This window comes from Corvus cornix, chromosome 7 (genome assembly GCF_000738735.6).
Source record: "Corvus cornix cornix isolate S_Up_H32 chromosome 7, ASM73873v5, whole genome shotgun sequence".
Lineage (NCBI taxonomy): Eukaryota > Metazoa > Chordata > Aves > Passeriformes > Corvidae > Corvus > Corvus cornix.
In genome coordinates this window covers 37,887,647-37,912,336 of record NC_046337.1, presented here as the reverse complement: position 1 = coordinate 37,912,336, position 24,690 = coordinate 37,887,647, and the positions used below count along the sequence as shown (strand labels likewise).

Genomic DNA, 24,690 nt, shown 5'->3' with positions numbered 1-24,690 from the left:
TATTTATTAAGGAGAGACACAGATAAAAAAGTAAATCGGTTCTGGGTAATTTTGACTATTTTTAAGGAGGAAGCGTTGCTTCAGTTCATTCTGCATCCGAGATCTGAGCCCAGGTCGTGGTCCAAGCTGATGGGCACCGCATGCCTTGCCCTTTCGTGGGCCTGGATCAATCCTGGATCCCGTTAATACATATCAGTACCTCAAAGGCAGGTGCCAGGAGGGTGATGCCAGACTCTTCAGTGGTGTCCAGTGCCAGGATGAGGAGCAATGGCCATAACCTAAACCACAAGAAGCTTCACTTCAACACGAGAAAGAACTTCTGTACGTTGAGGGTGGGAACAGGCTGCTCAGGGAGCCTGCGGAGTCTCCCTCCCTGGAGCCATTCCACCCCCACCTCGATGTGTTCCTGTGTCACCTGCTCTAGGTAGTGCTGCCTGGGCACGGGCTTGGACTGGATGATCTCCAGAGGACAATCCCGTGCTTCTGGACTGCTGATGCTGCTGGCAGGGAAGCGTGAGGTGTGTACCCCTTTCCCGGGCGGAGGTGGCAGAGGGAAATCCGGGAGGCGCTCTGCTGCCGCTCCCGGGCGGGCGGGACTCCAGTCCGGCGCTTGTGCGCTGCCGGCTGGCGCGGCCGGGCCCCGCCGCTCGCTCCGCGCTGCCCGCCCCGGGGCGTGCGCCGGGCGCTCCGGCACCGCCGGCACCGCTCCCGCGCGGACCTTCCCGCGCCCGCCGCTCCGCCGGGCCCGCCGCGGATGCTAATCGGATTTACCCGGCGGAGAGGGCAGGAAAAAAACCGGCCACATCCGCAGCCGTGCGGCCGCGCTGTAAACAATGAGCTTGGAGGCGGCTGCTGCAGCTCCCATGCCGTGAAGACCGGACCCGGGCTCCGCGGGAGGAGGATGCGTGCCTGGATGTGAGCCGTCCCTCGGCGCCTCTCCGGGATGGCGCTGCCATGGACGCCGGCCGCCGGCGAGGAGCGCAGCCGGAGCCCAGCCTGACCCCGCCGCAGAGCGGGGTGTGACACCGGAGCTTTTTTTAAAAATTATTATTTATTTATTTCATTATTTTTTAACCGGGTTGCAGTGCTTTGTGACTCTGCGTTTCCAGCCACCCCTCGTCTCTCCATCCATCCATTCATCCATCCATCCATCCATCTCGGCGCCGATGCCCGCGGTGGCCGCCGCTTCCTGAAGGGCAGAGCCATCATGTACCTCCTGGACAGCAGCGAGCCGCCGGCCGCCGCCGCCTCCTCCCCCGAGAGGATGCAGCGGGGGACCCCGCCGAGGAAGACCGTGTACCGCATCTCCGTGACCATGGTGAAGAAGGAGCTGCTGGGGCCGGAGAGCGGCCGCGCCGGCCCCGAGCTGCCCCGGCGCGGGCGGAGCCGCCCGCCGGGCTCCTCCAGCCTTACCAGGGCCGGGCTGCTGCTGCTGGAGGAGGAGGAGGGCGAGGAGGAAGGCGAGGAGCGGGACAGGGTTCCCAGCCCCTGCGGCTTCCGCACCTTCAGGACGCTGAGCACGGGGCAGCTGGAGCTGGGCCGCCTCAAGGTGCCGAGGAGAGCGGGGCCGCCCGTGCCCGGGGCGCCGCGGGGCAGCGCCGGACCCGGAGAAGCCGCGGCGGCCGCTGCCGCATCCCCGCCCGGGGAGGAGGGCGACAAGGACGGGGGGCCCGGGGAGCAGGCCCCGGGGGAGCGGGGCCACAGCCCGTGGCGGCAGCCGGGGCTGCTGCGGAGGAGCTTCAGCTTCAGGCACTGGAGCGGCGGCGGCGGGGAGCCGGCCCGGGTGCGGCGGCACAGCAGCTCCGGCTGCCTGCCCGGGCCGCCGCCGCCGCCGCCCTCGCCGCCCGCCGCGCTCCCCGCAGAGCCCCCCGAGAAGCGCAACACGCTGGACGTGGGCGAGGTGCTGAGCCAGGCGGACCCGCTGTCCCGGCTGGAGCGCTGGGAGCGCAGCAAGAGCAAGAACCGGACCCTGGATAACAGCGACCTGCAGCGGCTCTCAGAGCGGCTGGGCCGGGAGGGCCCCGCCGCCGGCACCGAGCACCGGCTCCTGCGCTTCTTCAGCGGCATCTTCGCCCGCAGGGACGGCCCCGCCGCCCTCTTCGGCAGCCCCCACGGACGCTCCCCCCGCAGCAGCTTCTCCAGATCCAGGGCTTATTTTAGCAGCCTCAGGAGAGCCGCCGTGGACATGCAGTCCAGCTCCGAGAGCATCAACGGGTCCCCCCATAAAGGTGCCCGTCCTCGTTTCATCTGGGCGGCTCGGCATCGGTGCTGGGGGATGGATGGTGGGGTCAAGGGGCTGTTCTGTGTGAGGAGAGGGAGATGCCACTCTGGGGTGCATCAGAGTGGAGAAGCTCTGGCACAGGTTGCCCAGAGAAGCTGTGGCTGCCCCTGGAACCCTGGAAGTGTCCAAAGCCAGGTTGGATGGGGCTTGGAGCAGCCTGGGACAGTGGAAGGTGTCCCTGCCCAAGGCACGGGGTGGAACGAGATGGTGTTTAAGGTCCCTTCCAACCCAAACCATTCCATGATTCTATGGGTACAGTGTGTTTTGAAAAGCACATGGTAGCACAGCTCTGCAGAGCGCAGGTCAGGCTGTGTGTCCTCCTGAACCAAAACTCCCTCTCTGGAGTAATTGATTGTGCATTCTAGGACAGCTGAGAGAGGCAAGTGTAGCTCGTTTAATTATGGAATAGAAGCTGAACTCGAGTGCTGCTGTATATAGGTCACTGGGTGGCCCAGTGCTGCACAGCACTGGGACTTTCTCCTTTTGGAAAGGCTTCTGTAATCCAAAAGATGGGTTATGTTGGTCAGAAATGTGCACTGCTGGAGAAGTGAGTGAATACTGGTGTAAATGTGTGGTAAATCCTAAACCTTCACTGTAATAAAAGAGTTTGGACTGAGTTAGATATTTTTAAAAAACACAGCACAGACTCAGAAGCCCTGCTCTGTGAATTATTTTATTATTTGAGTTATTTTATATAGCTGTGTTCAAATTACCCAGAGCATTTCTAGTCCAGGTGGAAATCAGATAGGGAATTCTGGGGCTTGTGAATCCCTCAAATACAAGAAAAACTTGAACCTTCCTGTGGGATAGAGGTACCTTACTGTGGGATGGCAGGGAAGAGCTGACGAGCTGCTTTCTGTGAGGCTCTGGAAGGATCCCGGTATCGTTGGCTGGGACGTGTCAAACCAGAAATGCTGGTTGTGGAGCTTCATTGTGAGACGCTGCTTTCTTCTAGCTGTGCTTTCAGATCTTTAATAAGTATCTGTGATGAAACATTTAGCCAGCAATTAGAGTCGCCTTTGAGCACTAAGTGCTTATCAGGTGGCAAATGATCTCTAAGTTGCTGCTTTTCTAAAAATACAATTCTCAACTAGATTAAGCTTTCATAAAGGCCCAGGTACAGCAGAGAATGGTGTGGAGCTGGGCTCAGGTGGTTTATTGGGGAAAGCAACCAGCTGCCAGCTCCTTTCGGATCCAGAGCTCCTGCTGCGAGTGGAGTGTGCCCAGAGTTTGAGGCACGAGGAGCAGAGCCAAATATTTAGACCTAGTTACTGAGGACTGTAAGGTTTTATTGATGTAGAGGCATTCATGTGGGCTTATAATAATCTTGACGGAAATTGTGGTCTGACCTTGGTTAAAGTTCAAGGTAACCACAACAGAGAATTACTTCATGCGACTCTTTCTGCCTGTCCTGTGCCAGCACACTCAAACTCTTGCTCTCTTCCAACTGCACACGGTCATATACTGGGAGCACAGTCCTCCCAGCCTGGGAGGAGACTTCAGTTAATCAATAACTGTTGGTACACAGCACTAAGATGTTCCAGAGAGGTTCCTCCTGTGCATGCCACTACCAAATTTATCTGGTGCAATTAAGCCTTGAGGCTTGTTGTCCAGAAAACGTGTCCTGGGACCAGCGATGTGGCTGCAGTAGGTAGCAATGTTGCAGGCTTGTGTTATGGGTTAGCAGGCCTGATGTGCTCTGCTTCCTTCCTTTTCTCCATAAAATTGCAGCTTGGGAAAAAAGCCCGTGCACAGCTCCAGCTGTTGCTCGTTGGTGACTGTTAGAAAGCTGAACTTGAAACGAATTTATCTTTAATTTCTCCTACTGTATGTTAAGAAAAACGTTTAATTAGATATTACGATTAGCCTGCCAAATGTATTTTATTATTTTAAGGTTGGAACAAGCTGCTGTTCAGCCAGAACTTGTCTTTTGCTTCTTTGAGTTGATGTGGAGTTGGCGTGCTCAGATTCTGGAATAATTGCAGACACACAGAGATGGAGCCTTAATTTCAATGTGAGTTTTATTCCCTGGAAACTTGAAGAAATTCTTGGCTGTGAGGGTGGGCAGGCCCTGGCACGGGGTGCCCAGAGAAGCTGTGGCTGCTCCTGGATCCCTCCTGGTTCCAGGCTGGGTTGGATGGGGCTTGGAGCAGCCTGGGATAGTGGAAGGGTGTCCCTGCCCACGGCAGGGGGTGGAATGAGATGGGCTTGAGGGTCCCTTCCAACCCAAACCATTCCATGATTCTGCACTTGTTTCCCTCATGCCCTTGGTATTCTCTGTGTTTGGTGCTGTGCATGAGTTATTTGATTTTGTACTTGCAACATAAAGCCTGCACAAGGTCTGCAGAGAAAGGAGAAGTTTTAAAAAATATAGCTTGTTGGCATTTCAGCTTGAAATACCTACCCAGGTACTGCAATATCTGCTTGGATGATATTTCCTGAAAAGAAATACCTTACTTTACCTACCATAGTCAGGTGCAATATAGTTTTGTACAAGTTTTTCAGCAGAAGAGTCAAGACTTTTTAAAATCTATGTGGTTTCGATGTTACTGAGTTTGACTTAGGCAGTGCAGTGGGTAAAGGTTGATTTTTGGCTGGGATCAGTCTATAAACTCTCAGTAGTTATTCACACTGTCACTAAGCAGTCCTTGAGCATCAAGCCTTTTCCTTTTCTACCCACAAGTCCCATTTGCTGTGATATTGTTGGCCTTAAATCCAATGCAAGCAACAATTCCCGAAACGTTTGCAAGGGGAAAGAAATTCATTTATTTGAAGGAAAAAAGTTTTTCTGTGTGCATGACCACTATCCCCAAAGGGAAAAAGAGGAACTTCCATAAACTTCAACCCAGAGAAGTTATTTTTGCCTTAAACTATTTAGAAGAAGTCTTTAAGGGAAGTGTCATTCCTCATCTAAACTTTTTTCTTCTTGAAGTCTTCATGATTCATTCCTGATGAGAGGAACTCTTGCTGCTCTGGAGGAAGAGGAGGAGGATGGCTCTGAGGCTGAGGGCGCGGGGGGTGGTGTTAAAATAATTTCTTTTTCAGTGGTTCTCACTTGTTCCTTTCGTTTTGAGATAAGTTTGTTTGAATAACCCCTCTGTAGGATATATTAAGCAGCTTTGGGTATCAGAATTGTTGACTATCAAAAAGAGTATCATTATAATATGATAAACTGCTCTTTTGAGGTTTTTTCCCCCCGAGGTTTTAGAGGAGTTAGTTTTAAGCTCTTATCTCAAATTCTCTGCAGCTTAGAGTCGTGGGAAGCAGGGGGAAGCTGCTGAGTGATCTCTGTTGGAGGCCTCCAGCCTTTCCTTGCAAAGCTTCACTTGAGATAATTCTTGTTAGTTCTGTGTCATCTCCTTGCTGCCCCGCTCTCTGCTCTGCTGTGCTGCTGGCATTCCCGGTGCAGCCCAGCACGCCTGATGTGCGCTCTTATGGATGAGCGGGCAGAGATTTGGAGCACATGGAGTTTGAGCAGTAAGATGGAAATGCACTGGAACTGATCCTGTGTGGCTCCCTCGTTCGTAGCTGCAGGTTTTTGGTGCCGTGCTGGCACAAGTACAATCTTTTTCAATGCTGGAGAGCCCCTGTTTTCATGAGCTAAAAACCTTCTAGGACTCTTTCAGCCGTTTCAGTTATTGTGGGTGTTGTCTAGAGGTTGTTATGAAAATAAAACCCAGCAGATAAATAGATTGCAGTTGGGGTCAAGCATTTTCAAGCATTGTCTAAGAGGGTTTTTTATTATTATTTATTGGGTAGGTCTTCTTGTGTCAAGCAAAATGAATGCCAGCTGCACTGATAGAGTGAGATGATTAAGAACTGAACTGGTATTAAGGTCACTGGCTGAATTAGAGAATGAGATGGATTAATGTTTGCACAATATTGAAGCGTGTGCCAGCTGCGAGCAGCCGTGGTCTTTGTTTTTCTCTTAAAATTGAAAAGAAATGTAGAATTTTAGTGCCTCTCTGCTATAGACTTGACAGTTAAATGCCTAATGGCAGTAATGGGTAGCTTTGTTGGGACAGATCTCTGAATACTTTTGTGAAGTGTTGTGCAGGCATTCATCTCCATTCCCTCCCAGACTGAGCTCTGTAAATTGAATTAGTGTTCTGTTGTTTTGCCGGACATCTGCCTGTTGCTTGGTTTGCTTGGTTTACTCCAGGTAACGACGTGTTTATCTAAGTGAGCTCATGCAGATGACCAAAGCACCATTTGTACAAGGAAAAGAAACATTCAGAACATGATACTCCTTTTCCTTTCCTTCTAATTCGTCACCTTGAATTTGAGGTTGCTCGGTGCGATGGGAAGCCAAGTGCCAGGTCCTGCCCTTGGGTCACAGCAGCAGCACTACAGGCTGAGGGGAGAGCGGCTGGAAAGGATCCGTAAGGAGAGGACCTGGAGGTGCTGGTCAACAGCAGCTGAAAATAGGCCCAGATGTGCCCAGATGGCCAAGAAGGCCGATGGCCGCTGGGCTGTGCCAGCCACGGTGTGGCCACAGCCCCAGGGCAGGGCCCGTCCCCTGCCCGGCCCTGCTGAGGCCCCTCGGGGCCGTGTCCAGCTCGGGGCCCTCCGGCCAGAGGGACCCTGAGGGGCTGGAGCGGGGCCAGGGCAGGGAACGGAGCTGGGGAGGGGCTGGAGCCCCAGGAGCGGCTGAGGGAGCTGGAAAGGGGCTCAGCCTGGAGCAAAGGAGGCTCAGGGGGGACCTTGTGGCTCTGCACAAGTCCCTGACAGGAGGGGGCAGCCGGGGGGGAAATCGGGCTCTGCTGCCAGGAACAGGGACAGGAGGAGAGGGAACGGCCTCAGGCTGGGCCAGGGGAGGGGCAGGGTGGACAGCAGCAGGAATTCCTCCATGGAAAGGGTGCTCAGGCCTTGGAGTGGAATCCTCATCCCTGGAGGTGTCCCAGGAAGGCCTGGAGGTGGCACTGAGTGCTCTGGGCTGGTGACAAGGTGGGGACCAGGCACAGCTTGGAGTCGATGGCCTGGGAGATCTTTTCCAGCCTCAATGATTCTGTGATTCTGAGGAGCATAGGGTTCCTCTGGAACTCTTTGCTCATCCTGGTGAGTCTGCAGTTACTGCTGGAGCATCTGGTTTTTCAGAGGTGGAGTCTGTATGTGAGGTGGCAGATGAGCTTTTTCCTGAGACCAGAGGAGGGTTTTAAGTTGCTCATAGTTGCTGCATGACTTTACTGCAGTTCTTTGCTGGACATAGTGGTCATTTTGCCCTGCAGAATGAAATCACTGGTACCAGATGCTGAACCATTACTCTGGCTAGTGAAGCAGCCAGAACCTGCCATCACTCCTATTTCAAAAAATACAATTTCAAAGCAGCATAAGTTCATTAGCAGGGCTGCATCCAGGTCTTGGATTCCTAGATGACCACTGAAGAACCACTTGGGTGTGTTTGAATGAACAGTTTGGCTCTCTGCTGCAGAGCAGAGCTAGTTTTGATACTACAGAGCTGATGGCCAGCAGTAGTTGAGCACCGATTGCCCAAATACAACTCTCCAGTTGCCAAATAATGGGTGTAAAACGATGGCCTGTACTGGGGTTTTCTTTGGCACGGCCATAACCTCATTTGGAAAGCAGAGAGCAAATGCTTTAAATGCCTGAATATTCCTTTTCACTTCAGGCTGCATAGGATTTAACAAGGAATCATTAATGCAGACTGTTAATGTGCTGGTGTTACTTTTGATAAGTGGTGTTGGGATTTCCCCATGGCAACTGCAGTAAACACACAGCGAAAGGCACTTTCTGCCAAAAACCACAGAATGGCTTTTTTCATGTGCGAGGAAAACGAAATGTCAGTATATTGAACTCGTGAAACTATCATCTATTTTGTTCATGAAAAGCATCCAGCATAAAGCTATTATCTTGATGGGAGTTGAAAACGGGGCGTTTGATGATTTTGATGGTTCAGGCTGGTACATAATGACAGTGTGTGACAAATACTTGTGCTTTATTGACAAAATAGTACCAAATGTTTCCTTAAAGCAAAGCAGGCAGCAAATGCCAGCAGGAGAATAAGCAAACAGTGCATTGCAGCTTTCTACAATCTTTTTTTGATCATCACAGATGACATTAATGGTGGGCCTTGTTATTTATTGAGGTTTCCTTTGGGAATAAGAAGGGAAGCAAGGCAGAGAGACCTGCAGTGCAGCTGTTGGGCTGCAGGAACAGCTGTAAGGGGTTTGGAACAGGCAGGGACTGAAGGGCAGCGTGTTTGTCGTGAGGGTCACTTGGTCAAGAGGTCTCACTTGGAGGGATATTTGTGGAGTGGGTTCACTTAAGTCATCATTTAACCCCATAGTTGGTTGTTGTTCTCCTGTTTTGGGTTCCATTGAGGCTGCCCAGATGAAGGTGTAAAGAAAGGTCACTTGTCTGCAGTGATAACCCAGAGTAAATCTCCCCATGCATTGAGATGTTACAGCAAGCGCTTTACGAGGAGCCCTGTAGGATCTGGCTGTAATGTCAGTACAGTCCCTGGGATTTACGAGGTAGGCACGTCTGTACTTCCGGGCTGTAAATGTTCCACATGGGTGGTACTCAAAGTCTGTCTCCTTGCTTTGAGAAATGTTCCCTCTATATTGCCTGACACCCATCACGTGTACCTTTATTTTCTCTAGCTTATAGATAGAGAGAGCTATTGAATTAAAGATTGAGCAATGTCAGTTCTGGTTATATGAAGCAACTTTGATTTTTAGATGAATTGATGATGTCTCTCAGCTCCTGAGCTTCGGGAAGTTCATTTCAGCCTTGAAGGAACTTAATAAGAAATAAATTCAGAGTTTCTTGGGAAAATCTCAGTGTTAGTAAAGGGTTCTTATTCTTCACAGCTGCCATTTTGTGAATGAAACCTCCCAGCTGATCTTTCCTACTTGGAAGGATTAGATGCTGGTGTTCTGCTACTTAGATATGAAGGGGAGCTCAAACACTGTGCTGAGTGCTGCCAGCTCCTGGTGCTTCCAAAGTGATTTATAATCCCTCTTTGTTTGCATGTATTTGTCAGTCAGCTTGTCTGGCTCCTTTGACAGAGAATCTGCATTCCTAAAAATGCTGGTTTAGGACTTGGTGTGTATATACATATACATACACATGTATGGGGTTTGAGAAGAGGGTTCTGCATCACTGACGCAAGGTTTTTCCCTCTTTATTCCCATGCAAACAGTTGTTTAACAGCAGTGCCTATGTATTAAACATAAGGGAAAACTCTTCTAAAAAGTGGGTGCTGAACCACTCAGTGCAGCTGGATTTGATTTGATTTGTAGGGATATGTAAGGCATTTATTGAGCTGCCTCCCTCCTTAGTTTCTCTGCCGCTTCTGTGGGTGCAGATGTTGTTTGGGTGTTAAGAGCACAGTATTTCCCCTTAACGAGGTACTGTTTATTCTCACTACTAAGTGGCACTTGTTGTTTTTAGGTTGAACCCTGAAAAATCAGTAAGTGGCCCTTAACCCTGCTGGCGTTGCTGTGAGGAGCATTCCTGCAGAGGTGATGCTCTCCCTCCTCCCAAAACCAAAGGCTCCCAAACCCCAAAGCCTTCTTTGGGATGAGTGTCAGAATGACAGAGTGCCTGAGACCTCTCCTGCTCTTCCAGGGCTCGTGTTGCGTTCTTATCCGGGGTAGACTGCCTGGGAAACTGGGATGTTGACCCAACTGTTCCTTATGCAACATCCTAATTCAGAAGCTCCTCTGTTCGGCGATACAGAAATATTTATGTTGGCAAGGCAACAGCTTTTATGCCTCGACCTCAGTGTCCTGCGGGGAAAAATCCGATTTTGTGCTCATGGAGGATACAAGATTTAGCTTTTCTCCAGTTTTAATTATTAAAGCTGTTAAAATTGATCATGCATTGCTCTTCACAGCTTTCAGGGGATTGTGCTCAGGCCTTGGAGAGAAATTAAAATTTTGTCTTCTCTAAACCTGACTTGAATTGAAAAAATCACCTGTTTTGCCACATCCTTGGCTGCAGATTGTTGGTTTCCTTGCTCAGGCTGCTCTTCCTCCCACAGTCCAGGGTGGCAGATCCTCACTGGCTGTCACTGGTACCCCTTTCACTGTGTGTGTCCTCTTGTCCCCTCCTTATGAGAGGCCATGGGCAGGGACGCCTCCCACTGTCCCAGGTTGCTCCAAGCCCCGTCCAGCCTGGCCTGGGACACTGCCAGGGATCCAGGGACAGCCCCAGCTTCTCTGGGCACCCTGTGCCAGGGCCTGCCCACCCTCTGAGTAAAGAATTTCTTCCTAATACCTAATCTAAATCTCTTTTTTACTTTAATATAGTTCCCCCTTGTTCGTCGCTATCTGCCCATGTAATAAGCCCCTTTTTACATGTCCATAGTGAGACTCTCCAGAGCCTTCTTACATCCTCACTTGTTAAATTTGTCAGTGAAGAGTTTGTTTTAATAAAAAGAGGCTAATTTCTGCCCTCAGGAGAAGGTGTTATCTTTGATTTTGTGCTGTTGGCCAGCAATTCCCTCAGGTTTCCAGCATGGTGTTGGGCAGGCTTGTGCTATTCAAGAGTTAATAGAGATGTTTTCAATTCCATGTAGAGCTGTGCATGGCAAGATTGTTTCCCAAGGGTCAGAGGAAGAAGAAGGCAACACTAAAGGACTCTTGCTGAAGAAGATGTTTTAAAAGCACTGTTTGAAAGTCCCTGGGAGTGAAGGGCCTCTTTCAGCTCCTGTTTGCAGTGCACTGTCTCTGTGGGGTGACCTGGGTGTTGGTGAAATGCCTTTGAATGCGAGCAGTTCTGGCCAAAATATGCTATTTTTGTATCTGATTTTAATCTCTCAGAAATATCTTAGCATGTCTTAAGTCTTCAAAATTCCTGGCTATTTCTGAGTTAGCTGAGAAGTCACTGCTTAGGGCAGATGATGGTATTTGAGATTAGAACATTGCTGTGAATGGAGAGCTGCACTTCATCTTCTGGGTGAGGTGGGGATGGGGCCTTCAAGGAGGGGAACTGAAGTTCTCAGAAAAAAATTCTTTATTTTCAGTTTGGGTGTCTGCAGAGCTTCCAGGGTGACTCAGGGTGAGGTTATTTGAGAATGACAGGCTCTGAAAAGAGCAGGTTGAGATCAGATAAGGGAGATGTATGTTTGACTGTGTATAAAGATGTGTAAACAGCTTGATTATTTCTGTATGTATGCACCAGAGGCATGGAAATGCTTCGAGTCTGTTTAGCTGCCTTGAAAACTTGTGGGAATCCTTCCCTTTTGCCCCTTCTTATCTCTTGGTCTTGTGAGCATAAAGGGTGGGGAGTGAAAAGCGAAATCGAGCACTTGGTTTGCCTTACGTTCAGATTTAAACATTCCTGAGATTATTGCCACATTTTACTACTGCCACCTGCTTCACCTCCTCACTCCCGGGTTTGGGGAGGCCCTGCAGAGCCTCAGGTGTGTCTTCTGACTGCTGTCTGCCAGTGAATCACCTGCTAATGCAGTTGACCTCCAGCCCTTTGAACTGACTCTATTTTTAACCTAAGGCAGGGAGGAGAATTCATGCTAAGCAGAGGCTGATCAGACAGCGCTGCAGTCATCTAAAGACTTGTTGTTGCTCTAACTGCCCTCTTCCTTCAGGAAACAGAGCTGATAGCATGGAAGAACTTGTTGTGAAAAGCACTTGGAGAGATTCCTAAATTTAAACAAATAAATATACGTATGCAATGTATGTGTGTATATATATATATATATATATATATATATATATGTATAGCTGTGGAATCTGAAAGTTTTTCAGTTCAGTTGTGCCTGTAAAGTAGAAACACAATAGCTGCTGTTTCATAACAAGGCTGTAAAATTTTGTTTTCTAGTTTGGCAGGTGGTTTCTATTCATTTAAACTCCAATTAAGATGCCACAGTCCTGGACAGATGTGCTGTTTCTGTCCTGAGGTGGTCGTGCAGTGTTGCCTTGCCCTCAGTCTCTGTATTTCTACCGCAATGGCCAAGTTGTGCTTCAGTGGTGAAGCTCAAAATCGGGAGGAGACCTTTCCATGAGTTCTCCCAGTCTGTGTCAGACCAGTTCATAACCACAGATGCCCTCCCCAGTCTCGCAGCTTACTGGCAGAAACAAATAATCTTCCCTTGAAGGACGGTGGGGATTAAAGTGCAGGTCGGTGTTTGCCCTTTGGCCGTAGCGCATCTCCCAGCACCGGTCATCCACACGGTGCTTGATGATCATTCAGGCTCCTTGCACTTGGAGCATTCCTGATCCAGCTCCTCCTGGGTAGATGAGCAGGATGTCAGTACCACTAATCACTTTTCCCCAGATTCTCCTACCTAAATCTGAGCCGGACTAGCACCAGGATTTGTATTATCCCTTGTTTAAGGAGGGTGCCTTTCTCCTGGGTGGCTTTTACTGGCAGTTTCCATCTGATCCATTTGGAACCCATCCTCACCTGGGGTGGTGAAGTAGCAGTGCTTGATTTTGAAGGAGCCTTTGTGTCCCTTCTGAATCAAATCTGAGGGTCTGCAAGGAAGCATCTTGGAAGCAGGACTTTCCTGGGATTACTTCGGTGGGGGGAATGGAAAACTGCATTTATAATAAGAGATTCCAGAACAAAGTGGGATTTAGTTGCTGTGGTAATTACAGTTTTGTTCTAGATAACTGTGAAGTTATGCTGTATTAACTCCTTCCTGTGACTAGATGCCTTTTCCCATGGAAATGGAAGTTCTGATTTCCTTGTGGGTTATGAATTGCAGTCCCAGATGTCGTATTTCATACTGTACCATTGAAGCTGTGGTATGAAATCCCTGCAGGCCCTCAGTGTGCGTGTGGGCACCTTGTGGGCTTTCACCTGGGCATCCTTTCATTCGGGTGGCTTGGAGAAGAAACGAGCACACTGGAGGAAATTGTTCCTGGAGTCCCTCCTGGAAGTTTCTTTGGCAGGAGCACAGGCCACGCCTGTCGAGGTTGGAAGAGGTGTTAAGGTGAAGCTCCTCTTCTTTATACTTACAGGGTATGTTCCTGTCACAGCTTGCCTTAACCTCTACCCTCGCAAAGTATGTCAGGAATTGACTGATAACAAATCCCTTTCCATCCCCAAATAAAGAAGAAATCGAGTGTGATCCGAGCGTGCCTGCACTGGTTTGTATTTTTAGGGCCCCCAGGCTGTGAATCAGCAGTATCAGTGTGATGTTGCCCATAAATAGTGTGGATAAAGTATGGACACAGGTTGTTCTGGTGGGAAACCAGTTCAATGTTGGGGGTTTGACAGCATTTCGTGGGTGATGGAGCTGGTTATTAGGGAGTAATGATTTATAAAATGTGTGTGACCCTGGTTCCACAAGCACAAGACTTTATACAGCTTTCCTTTAGTTGTAGGTGGCTTCCAGGTCAGTGTCCTGTCCCCAGATAGCCCACTGCAGGTGTCTGCTGGTGGTTTCTGGGGTGGCTCTGAGTGCCTCTCAGTCCACGTTGGCTTTTCCAGCTCTATCTGTGTCCAGCCTCCTTCCCCAGCCCACTCACAGCTGCCACAGCTGCCCTTGGGGAATAAACAAGAGGAATTTAACCGTTCCTTCCCTCCTGCAGGAGGGAGCTGTGTTACCCAGCCAAGCTCCAGGGAGCTCTGCAAATTTGGGACAGAGAATTCCCGCTCCCGCTCTTTCTGTGCATTTCCCTGTTAACAGCAGGGTTACATGGTTCAAACCCTAAGGAAGAAGCTAATTTCTTTCTGGACCCGGTCTGAGCTCCTTTCCTGCAGAATAATCCTAGGAATGTGTCACTGCAGTCATCACAAACGCTGCTGGCCTTTGCTGTTTACATGTGCTGTCCCCTGTCCCCCAGTGCTGGCAGCGCCCTCGGTCCTCAGGGGAGGAGGGTGGAAGGGTTTTGTGCAGTAAAAGTGGAACAAAAGTCACAGCAAAAACATAAAGCATTTTTTCCCCTGCTAAGATTAATAAAAATGGATTCCTGTGTGTTTTTTCAGGCATTCAGAAGATGAGCTTTGATAAATACTTGGCCAACAAGCAGTGGGTGCTGGATGAGAGCTCAAGGAACCTCATGTAACCTGCACAAAGGGCTTCCCAGATAAACCAAGGCTAAATTTGGGCTCACACCACTGCAGTTTAGCTTATCTTGTCAGCTCTTGTACCCTTTTCAGCCAATCTCAGAGGAATTTTTTTTTTTCTTAATTCCCTCTTTTCAATGAATTCCCTTTATTCAGTGGTGTGGCATTTTGGGGGGATTTCATGGGATTTATTTACATATATATTAGGACCTAATTTTTATATAGTGTATAAATACATGTCAAATGAAGTCTGCTTGCAATGCCTTTATTTGAGAATGTAATCCTATGCATATTTAATGATTTTATGGCTGTGGTGAGCTGTGTGATAGGAGTTTGGAGTCAGGCTGCATCCTCACTCTCTGGGCTGGGAATTTTTGAGTAATAAAAGCAGTTGTGTTTAACTCCAACTCATGAAATCACTTAAAGTGAATTTTACCACCTTTATTTCTTCATGTTTGTTTAGTGGAATATGCACCCAGCAGGCCAGACCTAGGAAAAAGTGATTGCAGAACCAATAAAATCAGCTGGGTGTTGAAATAAGCACTCTCGCAGCATTCTCACATGTATTTTTTTCCTTCATTTCAATGTCTTGTTTTTTCCAGTGGATGACTTGTGCTTAAAACCTTGGGCCTCAAAACGGTTGTAAGGCTTTTTGTTGTTTTCTTGGGGGTTTTAAGGGCATTTTTAATGTTTGTGTCACAGATTTTGGTAGCATTTTTGAGGCGCATTTCCAGGACACTGTAATTGGTACATGAAGTGGGAGCCAGTTTGTGTAAATGCAACTTGAATTACAGCACAGCTTTTGAAGTTTTGAGTCTTTGAGGTTCTGGTCACCTGAATTTTCAGGAAGGAGTGTGGCATTTAATTCCTATAGCAGATTTTTGAGCTGGAAGCTCTGTGGCTGTTTATATTAAAGTGAGATTTAAGTATAGGATTTTCTTGGAGAATACCAATAAAGGCTGGGGGATCAATGCAAAACCCCAAAGGTCAAGTTTTCGGTAGACTCTTGTGCTGTTCGTAGCTTTTGTCCCTGGGCATGTTATAAATCACTTCTGGAAATAATTTGGGGAGTTATTGAGAAAAATCAACAGCCTTGAAATCGCTGTAAGGAGAAGACATCCTGTGCTGAAGCAGCCTTGAAAGAATGGCATCACATTTCTCCTTTATTGTTGTAGGGGGCAGGCAGGGGATTTGTGTGGTTTGGGGTTCCTCAGCTCAGGTTTAGGTATTGCTCTCTTGATAAAGGATCTGCTTTTAGCTCCAGGGGCTCTTCTTCCCCAGCATTTTTTTTTTTTTTGGCCTGGGTAGTGAGACTTATTTACTGCAGTGTTGTGGTGTGTTTAATGTGGATGTTTGTCCATAATGCCAGTGGATGTTCATGTTTTGGGATAGATCATTGACTTTCTGAGGGTTTAGTTGACAGATGCTTCATTATAACTTCAGAATGCTTAATGCTCACTGTATGTCTGTGTTGGGGGAGACACTGAGGCTGTTAAATACAGTGTCTGTATCAAAGTATTGGAAATTTAAGTGCTTATTCTTTGGTTTATGCAGAAAAATCTCATCATTCCTCATCTGATTCATCTTGGACATTTTATTCCCCATGTATCGGTTGGGTAGTGTCAGCTTTCCATTTCTTGCGCTGTGATTTCCAGCAGTTCCTGTTCAAAATTCAGCGTGTTTCCCTTCTTTCTTTAAAACAATAAGGATTGTGGTGACATTTCTGTTTAATGTAAAAGATAAATGCCAGACTCTGGGGAGTTTAGCTGTCTGAAAGCACCTTTAAAGTTACATGAGGGTTTTTTTTTCCTCCAGCTGAAAACGCTCCCTTCCTTTGTTGAAAGTGGGAATGAGCGAGGTAGGTGGTGAATTCTTGGGAAGGATGGAGGGAAAGGCTTTGTGATCCAGGGTATCTGCAGGGGTGGGCACACCTGGGATCACTCAAGTGGCAGAGCAATACCTTGTGAGCAGGCAGCTCATGGGTATTTTAAGGTGCAGTGGTGCAGCACTTGAGAGCGGCCAGAGGTTTTTGGTTCTCGGTGTCAGATGCAATCCCGAGCAAGGATTTAATTCCGAGGCACAATTTTCAGCCTGAAATCCATAGTGGGTTCTTTACTGCATTTATTTCAGGCTTTCCCTTCCTATGGAGACTGGTCTGGACAGAGATTTCCTCATGCAGTAATTCTTTGGGAGCCCTCTGTGACTGCCTGCCAGCTTTTTTAATGGGGAAAAACTCATGTAATGCTTCCCTAGATAATTTTGTTCATTCTGCTTGTGCGTTACAGTGCCTAAAGCCATTTAATAGGTAACATAGTTTGAGATTTTTTTTCTTTTCTGCTCTAGCCTTGGTATAATTAGCCATGATAATTGCTTTAGAGGGTTACAGATGACAAACAGGAATGGTTGTAAGTACACACCTGGTGTAGTTACTTAGAATAAGGTTGGACTTGATCTTGGAGGTCTTTTCCATCCTGAATTTCCTGTGATTTTAACGGGGGTGCAAACACTTTCTGATGTGTATCCACGGTTCTTGGGTAGAGCAGGGTACGTTGATCATGCTCAGCTGTAATGCTGGGCAGGGTTAATGAAAATCACCTCACAAGAAGCACCTGGGCAGCATTTCCTCCAATGAGGCAGCCTTTAAGAGGTCTGGAGGCAGCTCTGCAAGCAGGAGTGCAAGGGCTTCGTGGAGGAGGGCAGTTTGATCTCATGCAAGGTAATGTCTTCAGTTTGTATTGTCTGCTGTCCAGCTTTTTTGTGTAAACAGCTGTCTTCTTCTACAAAAGCAGCAGCCTTTAATTTTGTGATGCAGTCTGGCAAGGTGAGCCTGCTTAGAACTGCTGGGAGCCTTTTTGTAGCCTCCTATGGATCCTGTAGGTGCTGCCAGAGGGAAGGGCAGCAGGATGTGATTCTCCTACTCCTTGAGGCTCCCTGATAAACTGTGGTCCCAGTCGAGTGGCCAGTCCCAAATGATTGTAAATATTCTGCCTTTGCCCCAGAGGCTGGCACCGAGGCAGATAAGGGGAGCAAATTGTCCTGAGATATTCATCTTACGATCTGAATGAGAGGAAGGTGAGTTGGACAATAGGAATTATCTGAAATCTGTATTCTGGACCTTTTTCTCTGAAGCATAGGACGAGTGGAGCTCAGAGCAAGCTGGCCTGGTGTCCCTGCTCATGGCAGGGGTTTGGCAATGGATGATCTTTTCAGGTCCTTTCCAACCCAGACTATTCTATGGTTTTAGTAACTGGACGTTACCCAACTGGAACTGTGTTTTTACATAAATAAGCAGGAGCTGCTAGAACTGTTCATCTTTTATTTAATGGTGAATATTGTATTGTATATCCAGGTGTATCTTGTCAGATCCCTAACTGTGGTCTCCTCGTCTCCCCGAGTTGGTTGTAATTTGCATAACGTGGTGGAGCAGCACCTTTTAAAGGCTGATTAGTATTTGTGTGAGTCAGCAGGGACTTGAGTGGTGGGTGGCTCTCAGCCCCGAGGAAGTACTTCCACAGCTGATAAAGGTGAGGTGTGAATTGGAGCCAGCTGGTACAGATGGCATTACCTTTGCCTTAAATTAAATAGTCTGGAGACCTGGATTTCAGGTGTTGGGGATCACCCAAGCCACCTGTTATAAAATGAATTGGCTTTTCTTGGCTGCCTCTCATTGGTATTTAGGATAAAAGCTGTTTTATTTATCCATGAACATGGAAAAACCTTAGAGTTTTGTGGAATGGAGAGATTTCACTGCTGGGACTATTTTACCACCGTGTAGAAAGGTCTGTCCCCTTATTCTGTTGCATGTATCTGCTTAATCTGAAGATTTCTCTATTAAGCCAGCTTTGGATTTCCCTAAACAGAACAGATTTATTAAAATATCTATTGAAATTGCCCTATTCCTTGAAGTGTTCCAGGCCAGGTTGGACAGGGCTTGGAGCACCCTGGTCTGGTGGAAGATGTCCCTGCCCATGGCAGGGGGTGAAATGAGATGGTTTTGTAGGTCCCTTCCAACCCAAACCAGTCTGGGATTCTGTGGTGGCTGTCAAAATTCACTGGCTCCTCACATGAAAACCTTGGTGCTGGAGAAGCGCTTCCAGTATTGTTGGGATTCATCTTATGCAAATGTCCTGTGGTATTTCAAATAAATTTAAGGAAAAAAGCCCCTTCCCTGGAGAGAACTTTTGATGATGCTACAGGGGTAGTCAAGCTCTGGTTTTCTTGCAGAGCCTCTGTAAAAATGCTGGAAGGACTGAGTGCTAAAAATGCATCCTTAACCCCACAGCAGTGGTTTGTGTTGGCCTTCCTGGAGGAACGAATCCCTTTAATTAGTAAGACAGCGAAGTTTATTTTGGGGTTTGCTTTGTTTTCATTCTGGGATGTGAACTCTTATGCACTGCAGCTTAAAAAAATACAAAATGCTGCTGTAGCTCTGCCGGGGTCTGCTCCAGCTGCTGGCAGCAGCTGCAGCCTGCACTGCGCTCGTCCCGCTGCCCGCCTTTGCCTGGGAAAAAATAAATCCATTTAAACGGGGAGGAGGAGCCAGGAATTGTTTTGATCTGCCCCAGTAGCTGCCTTGATGTGCTAACCACATGTTGTCTGTGTGTATGTGATCCTAAGGACAGCTCCCCTGGCTTCCTGAGGGAGCAGCTTGTGGGAGCAGCGTGGAAGGGGCAGAGCTGCTCCCTCTGGGTTCTGGAAGGGTGCATTCAGTGTCACACGTTCTGCTGCTGCTTTTGGGGTGGGTTTTTGAGATTTGGAGGCCGTGGCTGCTTGCTTTCTGTTTCCCCATTGTACTGCTTCCAAGGGGCTGCGTTTTATTACGGAGTTAAGGCTGCACTTGATTGTGTTAATTATTTTCTTAAGAGCGTGTGCTGGTGGCATTGCTCGAGTAGAGGCTCTGACACCCTTCTTGTTGGCTTTGAACTGCATTTTAGATCTTTATGTGGGTTTTTGGCATTCTTTTTGTTTTCTAAACATGAAAAGAATTTTTTATAATCAATTTCAGTGGCTGATGGGGTCGAGTTTACCTGAGGAAGTGGCACAGAGGTGACAAAGAATATAAAGTGGCCCCCAGCTTTCCTTTCTCAGCTCATATAAAGGCAGTAGGAGGTTATAGGATTAGTAGGGAACAGAATTTGAAGGGAGGGTAATTCTTTAAGTGTTTGGGTGCAGGGGTTTAGCAAGGACTCAGTTTACAGCATGGTTTGCTAGAGCACATTATAGGTCAAGATGCAGCAAGAGGGCTTGTGCAAAACCAGCTCATTTTTCCCAAAATATCCTTTAATAGGGCTCATTTGCATGTTGAAAAATAGCAGGTGTGAAAAGCATCAGAGGCCAGGACTGTAAGGACAGAGGCGTTTGGTCTCTTAGATGAACAAAATTGGTTTTTGGTTACTGAGCTCTGCAAGGGCTCTTTTAAAGATCGCACTTCTAGTTCTTTGAGTTTAAAGTACGTGCCTGAGGTGATGGGAGCCTGCTGAAGCTTGGAAAACACACTGGAGTTTCTTGGCTTCACCCAGGAAACACAAATAAGAATGTAGCCAGAGGGCAGGATTTTTTGTGAAGACCCACAACAGCCTGATTCCTGGATGAGTGGGTTTTTTTAAAAAAATGCCATATTACAAGTTCTAGCAAAGTAAAGATTCAGCTTTGTAAGCCTCGACTGGAGAAGGATTAGTAAATGGATATTTGCAGTGGTTCTGTGTTGATTGAGATCTCAGGCCCTTCAGTAGTTCTTCAGGTGCTGAGGATGGAGGGTGAGGTGGGAGGGGAGGAGAAGCCAAAGGAGTGATAGGGAACGGACCTTGGCATTCCGGTGGTTTTCCCTTACTTCTGGCTTCCTCCAAACCTGCAGCTTTATCTGCGAGGGAGAGCTGAAAGAGGCTTTGTGTTACAGTCACCAAGTCTAAAGTTCATGTGAGCAATGTTTTGAGTTTCCAAAATAAATACTTTGTACTTGCACGGGTCCCGTATTTTCCGAAATGCCTGCTGGTAGCAGGTGCTTTTTAAATAGGAAGCTGTGGAAGGAAATGCTTTCCTAGTGAAGCATTTGGTCGCACATTATCTTTTCTAGCTGTTATTAACTGTTTTTAAGCAGTTTACAGGCAAAAAGTGCTGGCAGACCTGAGCCCTCCCCTGCTTGCTTGGCTTTCTGTTGGCTTCAGGATGCATCCCTGGCTCAGCTGTGCAGTGCTAAGTTCCAGGTTTTTAGTGCTGCTCCGATGGCCCTGTGCTGGTTTAGTGTTTTGGTGGCTTTACAGGCTCTTAGGCAGCAGGGTAATGAAAGGGAGTAAGTGGGTATTATTCTTATTGCAGGAAGATAAAAACTAATTGGGCAGCTGAAGCACCTGAGGTGAGTCTGTGCTGCCAGAGCCGAGTTCCCAAGGGGAGTGAGACAGGACAGGGAGAGCATCCAAGGCACCTGCCGATCCTGGGGAGCTTTATGGGACCATCTCCTCGCCTCATGAGGTCAGGGGGATGCTCTCATCCACACAGACCACGTGTTCCCCATCCCAGGTTCCTGCTTCAGGTTCTCCATGTCGGCTCTTAGGAAATCAGCCTTTTTCTCCTAGTGGATCTCTGTGCAACTGAAAGAAAATGGGCCCCTCTGCACTGTTTCCTTGTTGCTGTAACCAGGGCTTTTGCACTGGTTCCAGCTCAGCATTAATTCCCTTTGAGACCATGCCTTGGATTGCATTAACTTTTTTTTTTTTGACATTTGACAAAAGCTTTGTTTAAACAAGTTAGATGTGCATCAGGCTAATAAATATAAGCCCCATCAGATTATTCCTGCTGCGCCGTTCTCTGGAGAACAGTGTCTCATTTGTGTATTTTCCACTAATCATCTCCAAATCTTGCATGGGTGATATCAAGTGAGGGAAAGTGGATTTAGGATTACATATGGTACAGTCAGGGAAAAAGAGGCTCTGTTTTGACAACCAGCATAGCAATCTGGGAGACATGACTCCAGCTCTAAAAAATGTTTTCAGAAATGTGTTGCATAAACAAGTCATCATTTCCCTGGTGGAGAGGGGAAATGTTTTTCTAGATGTACTTCTGTGCAAGCCCGCTGGACCCGTTTTCCTTAGCCTCAGTTAAAAGCACTGAAAAAGGTCAATCTGAATGGTCAGATGATGTCAGAGCACAGATTTGGGTTGACAAGCAAGGAAATTGGGCCATGAGCTGATCTGTAAGTGATGGAACTTGTGTACTGCAGGTTTTGGCACGGGGGTGCTGTGACTGCACCAGGTGGTGCAGGGCGGCAGCAGAAGAAAGAATCCTCCATGGCACCATCACTCCTTTGCAGGTTCCTCGAGAGGGGAGGAGCATTTTGGGGATGGGAAGAGAGTGTAGGTTGGGCTGAGTTATAGGATCACACCCATTAAACCACATTGACTTCATCGTGGCTGCCTGGGTGTGACGAGGGGTAGAGTTTGCCTCTGCCTCCGTTAATCACGTTCAATGTGCAGCCACCGAGCTGGAGCTGAGAGTAAGGTCTGTAGGTGGATGGATAAATGAGGTATTGGGGAAGGGCAGACTTGGCTTCTGTGGGGAAAATCATAGCTCACATTTACTCGAGTTCTGTAGGGGAGGACAAAGGAAATCTTTTCATTTTGAGCGCTCTTGCTAAAGACTTGAGCTGAGCTGCCATCAGATGAGAGGGAGGGTCCTCTTGTGCATAAAACTTTTTTTAAAAGTAGGAAATCATGTATAGGAATAAATAATTGATTCCGCCCCCCCCCCTTGAAAAGACCCAGCAGCAAATCCTGGAGGAATCTGCTGCAGCCTCTTCAGGTTAAGATCCTGATGAATGCTCAGGGAAAGCAAAAACCAGGAGCTGGTTGTGCAGAGCTACAGAAAAGCTCTGTGGTGGTTAGTGGTGGACATCCTGGTGGGTTGAACTTGCTGTGGGTCAGTGTGTGGAGGGTGGTGTGGGGAGAGTAAAAGGGTTCAGGCAAGGGCAACCCCCCCTGAGCAGTGGGGCAGCCAAGAGGGATCAGCATGAGAGAGGAGGGGGAGGCAAAGATGGAGTCACTCTTGTTTATCCCTTCTTACTTAAGGATTAAGAAGCATGTTGTGAAACTGGTAAGAGGCAGATTAAAACCCAGCCCAATCGTTTTCCCTTTTGTTATAATCCCAAAGACAATTGAGCTGTGAGTCCCTGTAGGACCTTGGCAGTGTCCTTAGCAGAGATGCACAACTCTGAGTGCAATACTTTAGGGGTTGTGTTTATGGGGAGTGGCTGCTTCTGTCTGAACTGCTTGTTCACAGAATTCCAGGATGGTTTGTGTTGGAAGGGAGCTTAAAGCCCATCTTGTCCCACCCCCTGCCGTGGGCAGGGACACCTCCCACTATCCCAGGTTACTCCAAGCCCCAGTGTCCAGCCTGGCCTTGGGCACTGCCAGGGATCCAGGGGCAGCCCCAGCTGCTCTGGGCACCCTGTGCCAGGGCCTGCCCACCCTCCCAGGGAACAATTCCTTCCAATATCCCATCCATCCCTGCCCTCTGGCAGTGGGAAGCCATTCCCTGTGTCCTGGCACTCCAGGCTCCTGAATATTTTTAGTCTGGGATTTGGTGTCTGCCACTCTCACGTGCTTGTACTTTTGTCACCATTTTTAAAGCATGACATGATATTCCTTTTGTCTTTCTTTCCCCCCAAGGTTGCTGTGGTTTGCTCATTTACTGCCATCTGCTTCACGTTCTGCTGCTTAAATTTTGGTGATGCTCAGGTGTTACCCCAGAACAGTCTCCTCTGTGGTGGGAATCCTGCACAGGCTGACTTACTGTGTACTTGGCTTTTATTTAGTGTTGCTTCTAGAGGTGTGTCAGAGGTGTTTAGGCTGGAGATCAGGGAAAGGTTCTTCCCCCAGAGGGTGCTGGGCACTGCCCAGGCTCCCCAGGGAATGGGCACGGCCCTGAGGCTGCCAGAGTTTGGACAACACTCTCAGGAAAGCACAGGGTGGGATTGCTGGGCTGTCTGTGCAGGGCCAGGGGTTGGATTTGATGATCCCTGTGGGTCCCTTCCAACTTAGGACATTCCATGATTCTCTTTTCTTCTCTGCCAAGCAGTCACCAAGTTCCCCTTGCTTATTTTTTGTCATCTTTTTGAGTTGCAGCCATTCTTACCTATCTGAAAAGCTAAAAGTCTTTTCAGCCTGCCCAGCAAAGCCTCTCAGTCTTTTTTTTTTTTTTTTTTTTTGCATCTCTGTTGTGACTTTCTTCTTGCTGGAGAAATCTGTTCCTATATTCTTTTGAAATGCTCTTTTCCCCCCACTTCGTATTTTTTAATTTATCCTTTGACATTGATTCTTCTTGTGCCAACTGGAGAAGCTGTCCCTTTTCATCTTTGATGCTTTGCAGGGAGGTTCCTCATTAATATTCAGATTAGAATAAGAAAGGCTAATTCCTCGTTTGTGTCTGTAGTCAGGAAAGGCAGCCCAGGCTATGATTTTTGAAGTGTCTCATTTTGGGTACTTTGGACATCCTTGCTGGGACGTGGGTTTAGTTGTGGATTTTCCCTTCTGCTGTCTCGAGTGTGACTTGACCAGCTCCAGATTTTCACTGAGTTCCGTGTGGGATCATCTTTCCTGTGCTGCACTGCCCTTGCCTTGAGACAGGAAACAGGAGAAAACAGACCTCAGCCCTGACACTGACCTGCTTTTAGGCAGACCCAACAAAACAAGGCATTTACCAACTATTGCATCTCCAATGCCTTCTTTTTCTTCCTGGAGTCCACTGCTGCTGTGCTTCTGCGTTTAGCTGAATTTCTATGGGGATTTGGCACTTAGGAAATATTGTTTATTGCCTGAACAAAAAGATGTTACTCCACTGCACTGCAGAGATGATCATTTCCTTTCCCAGTTTTATTGGAGCAGGGAGCAGTTTTTATTACAGTGATGCTTTCATTTTCTCTTTGTCTGCTTTTTATATTCCTTTTATCCTTTCGGTGGGGTTGTCATTGCCCTGTTGGAGAAGGGGCTGGCCCAGACTTCCAGTGCCGCATTCCTCTGAGGGATGTGTTAGGAAATGTGCATTTGATTGGAACTGAGTTGTATTCCTGACAGTCCTCACTCAGAACATCCCTTGTTGACGTGCTCTGTGCTTCTCCCACGGCAGAGTTGTCTCAGGAGAAAACTGTGGTTTCATCTGTGGGATTTTAATTTCCCTTACACTAACTGTGTGTGCCGGCTCCAGAACCCAACCCACTGGGAAAATACAGGGAATGGGAAGTTTTCCTTGTTAAGTGTGTAATTTATTTTTCCTTATAAACAGCTTACAGCCAAAATACTCTGCTCAGTTTGGTTTTAGGATTTTGTTTTGTGGGGTGGGGAGGGCTGGGATGAGTAGTCAGGGTTGGAGCTACATTATATTTAAGGGCAGAACGAATCATTTGGTGGTGTTGGATG

General features: G+C 47.9%; 1 protein-coding gene across 1 annotated transcript in view; it reads left to right on the top strand.

The window, feature by feature from the left end:
- Positions 1-697: 697 nt before the first annotated feature.
- The window catches only part of AGAP1 (ArfGAP with GTPase domain, ankyrin repeat and PH domain 1), a 248,519-nt gene continuing 224,526 nt past the window's right edge, over positions 698-24,690 (top strand). Inside the window, 1 exon segment of the mRNA XM_039555487.1 lies at positions 698-2,228. Within this exon segment, the coding sequence (XP_039411421.1) occupies positions 1,208-2,228 (1,021 nt within the window). The 5' untranslated portion in view covers positions 698-1,207.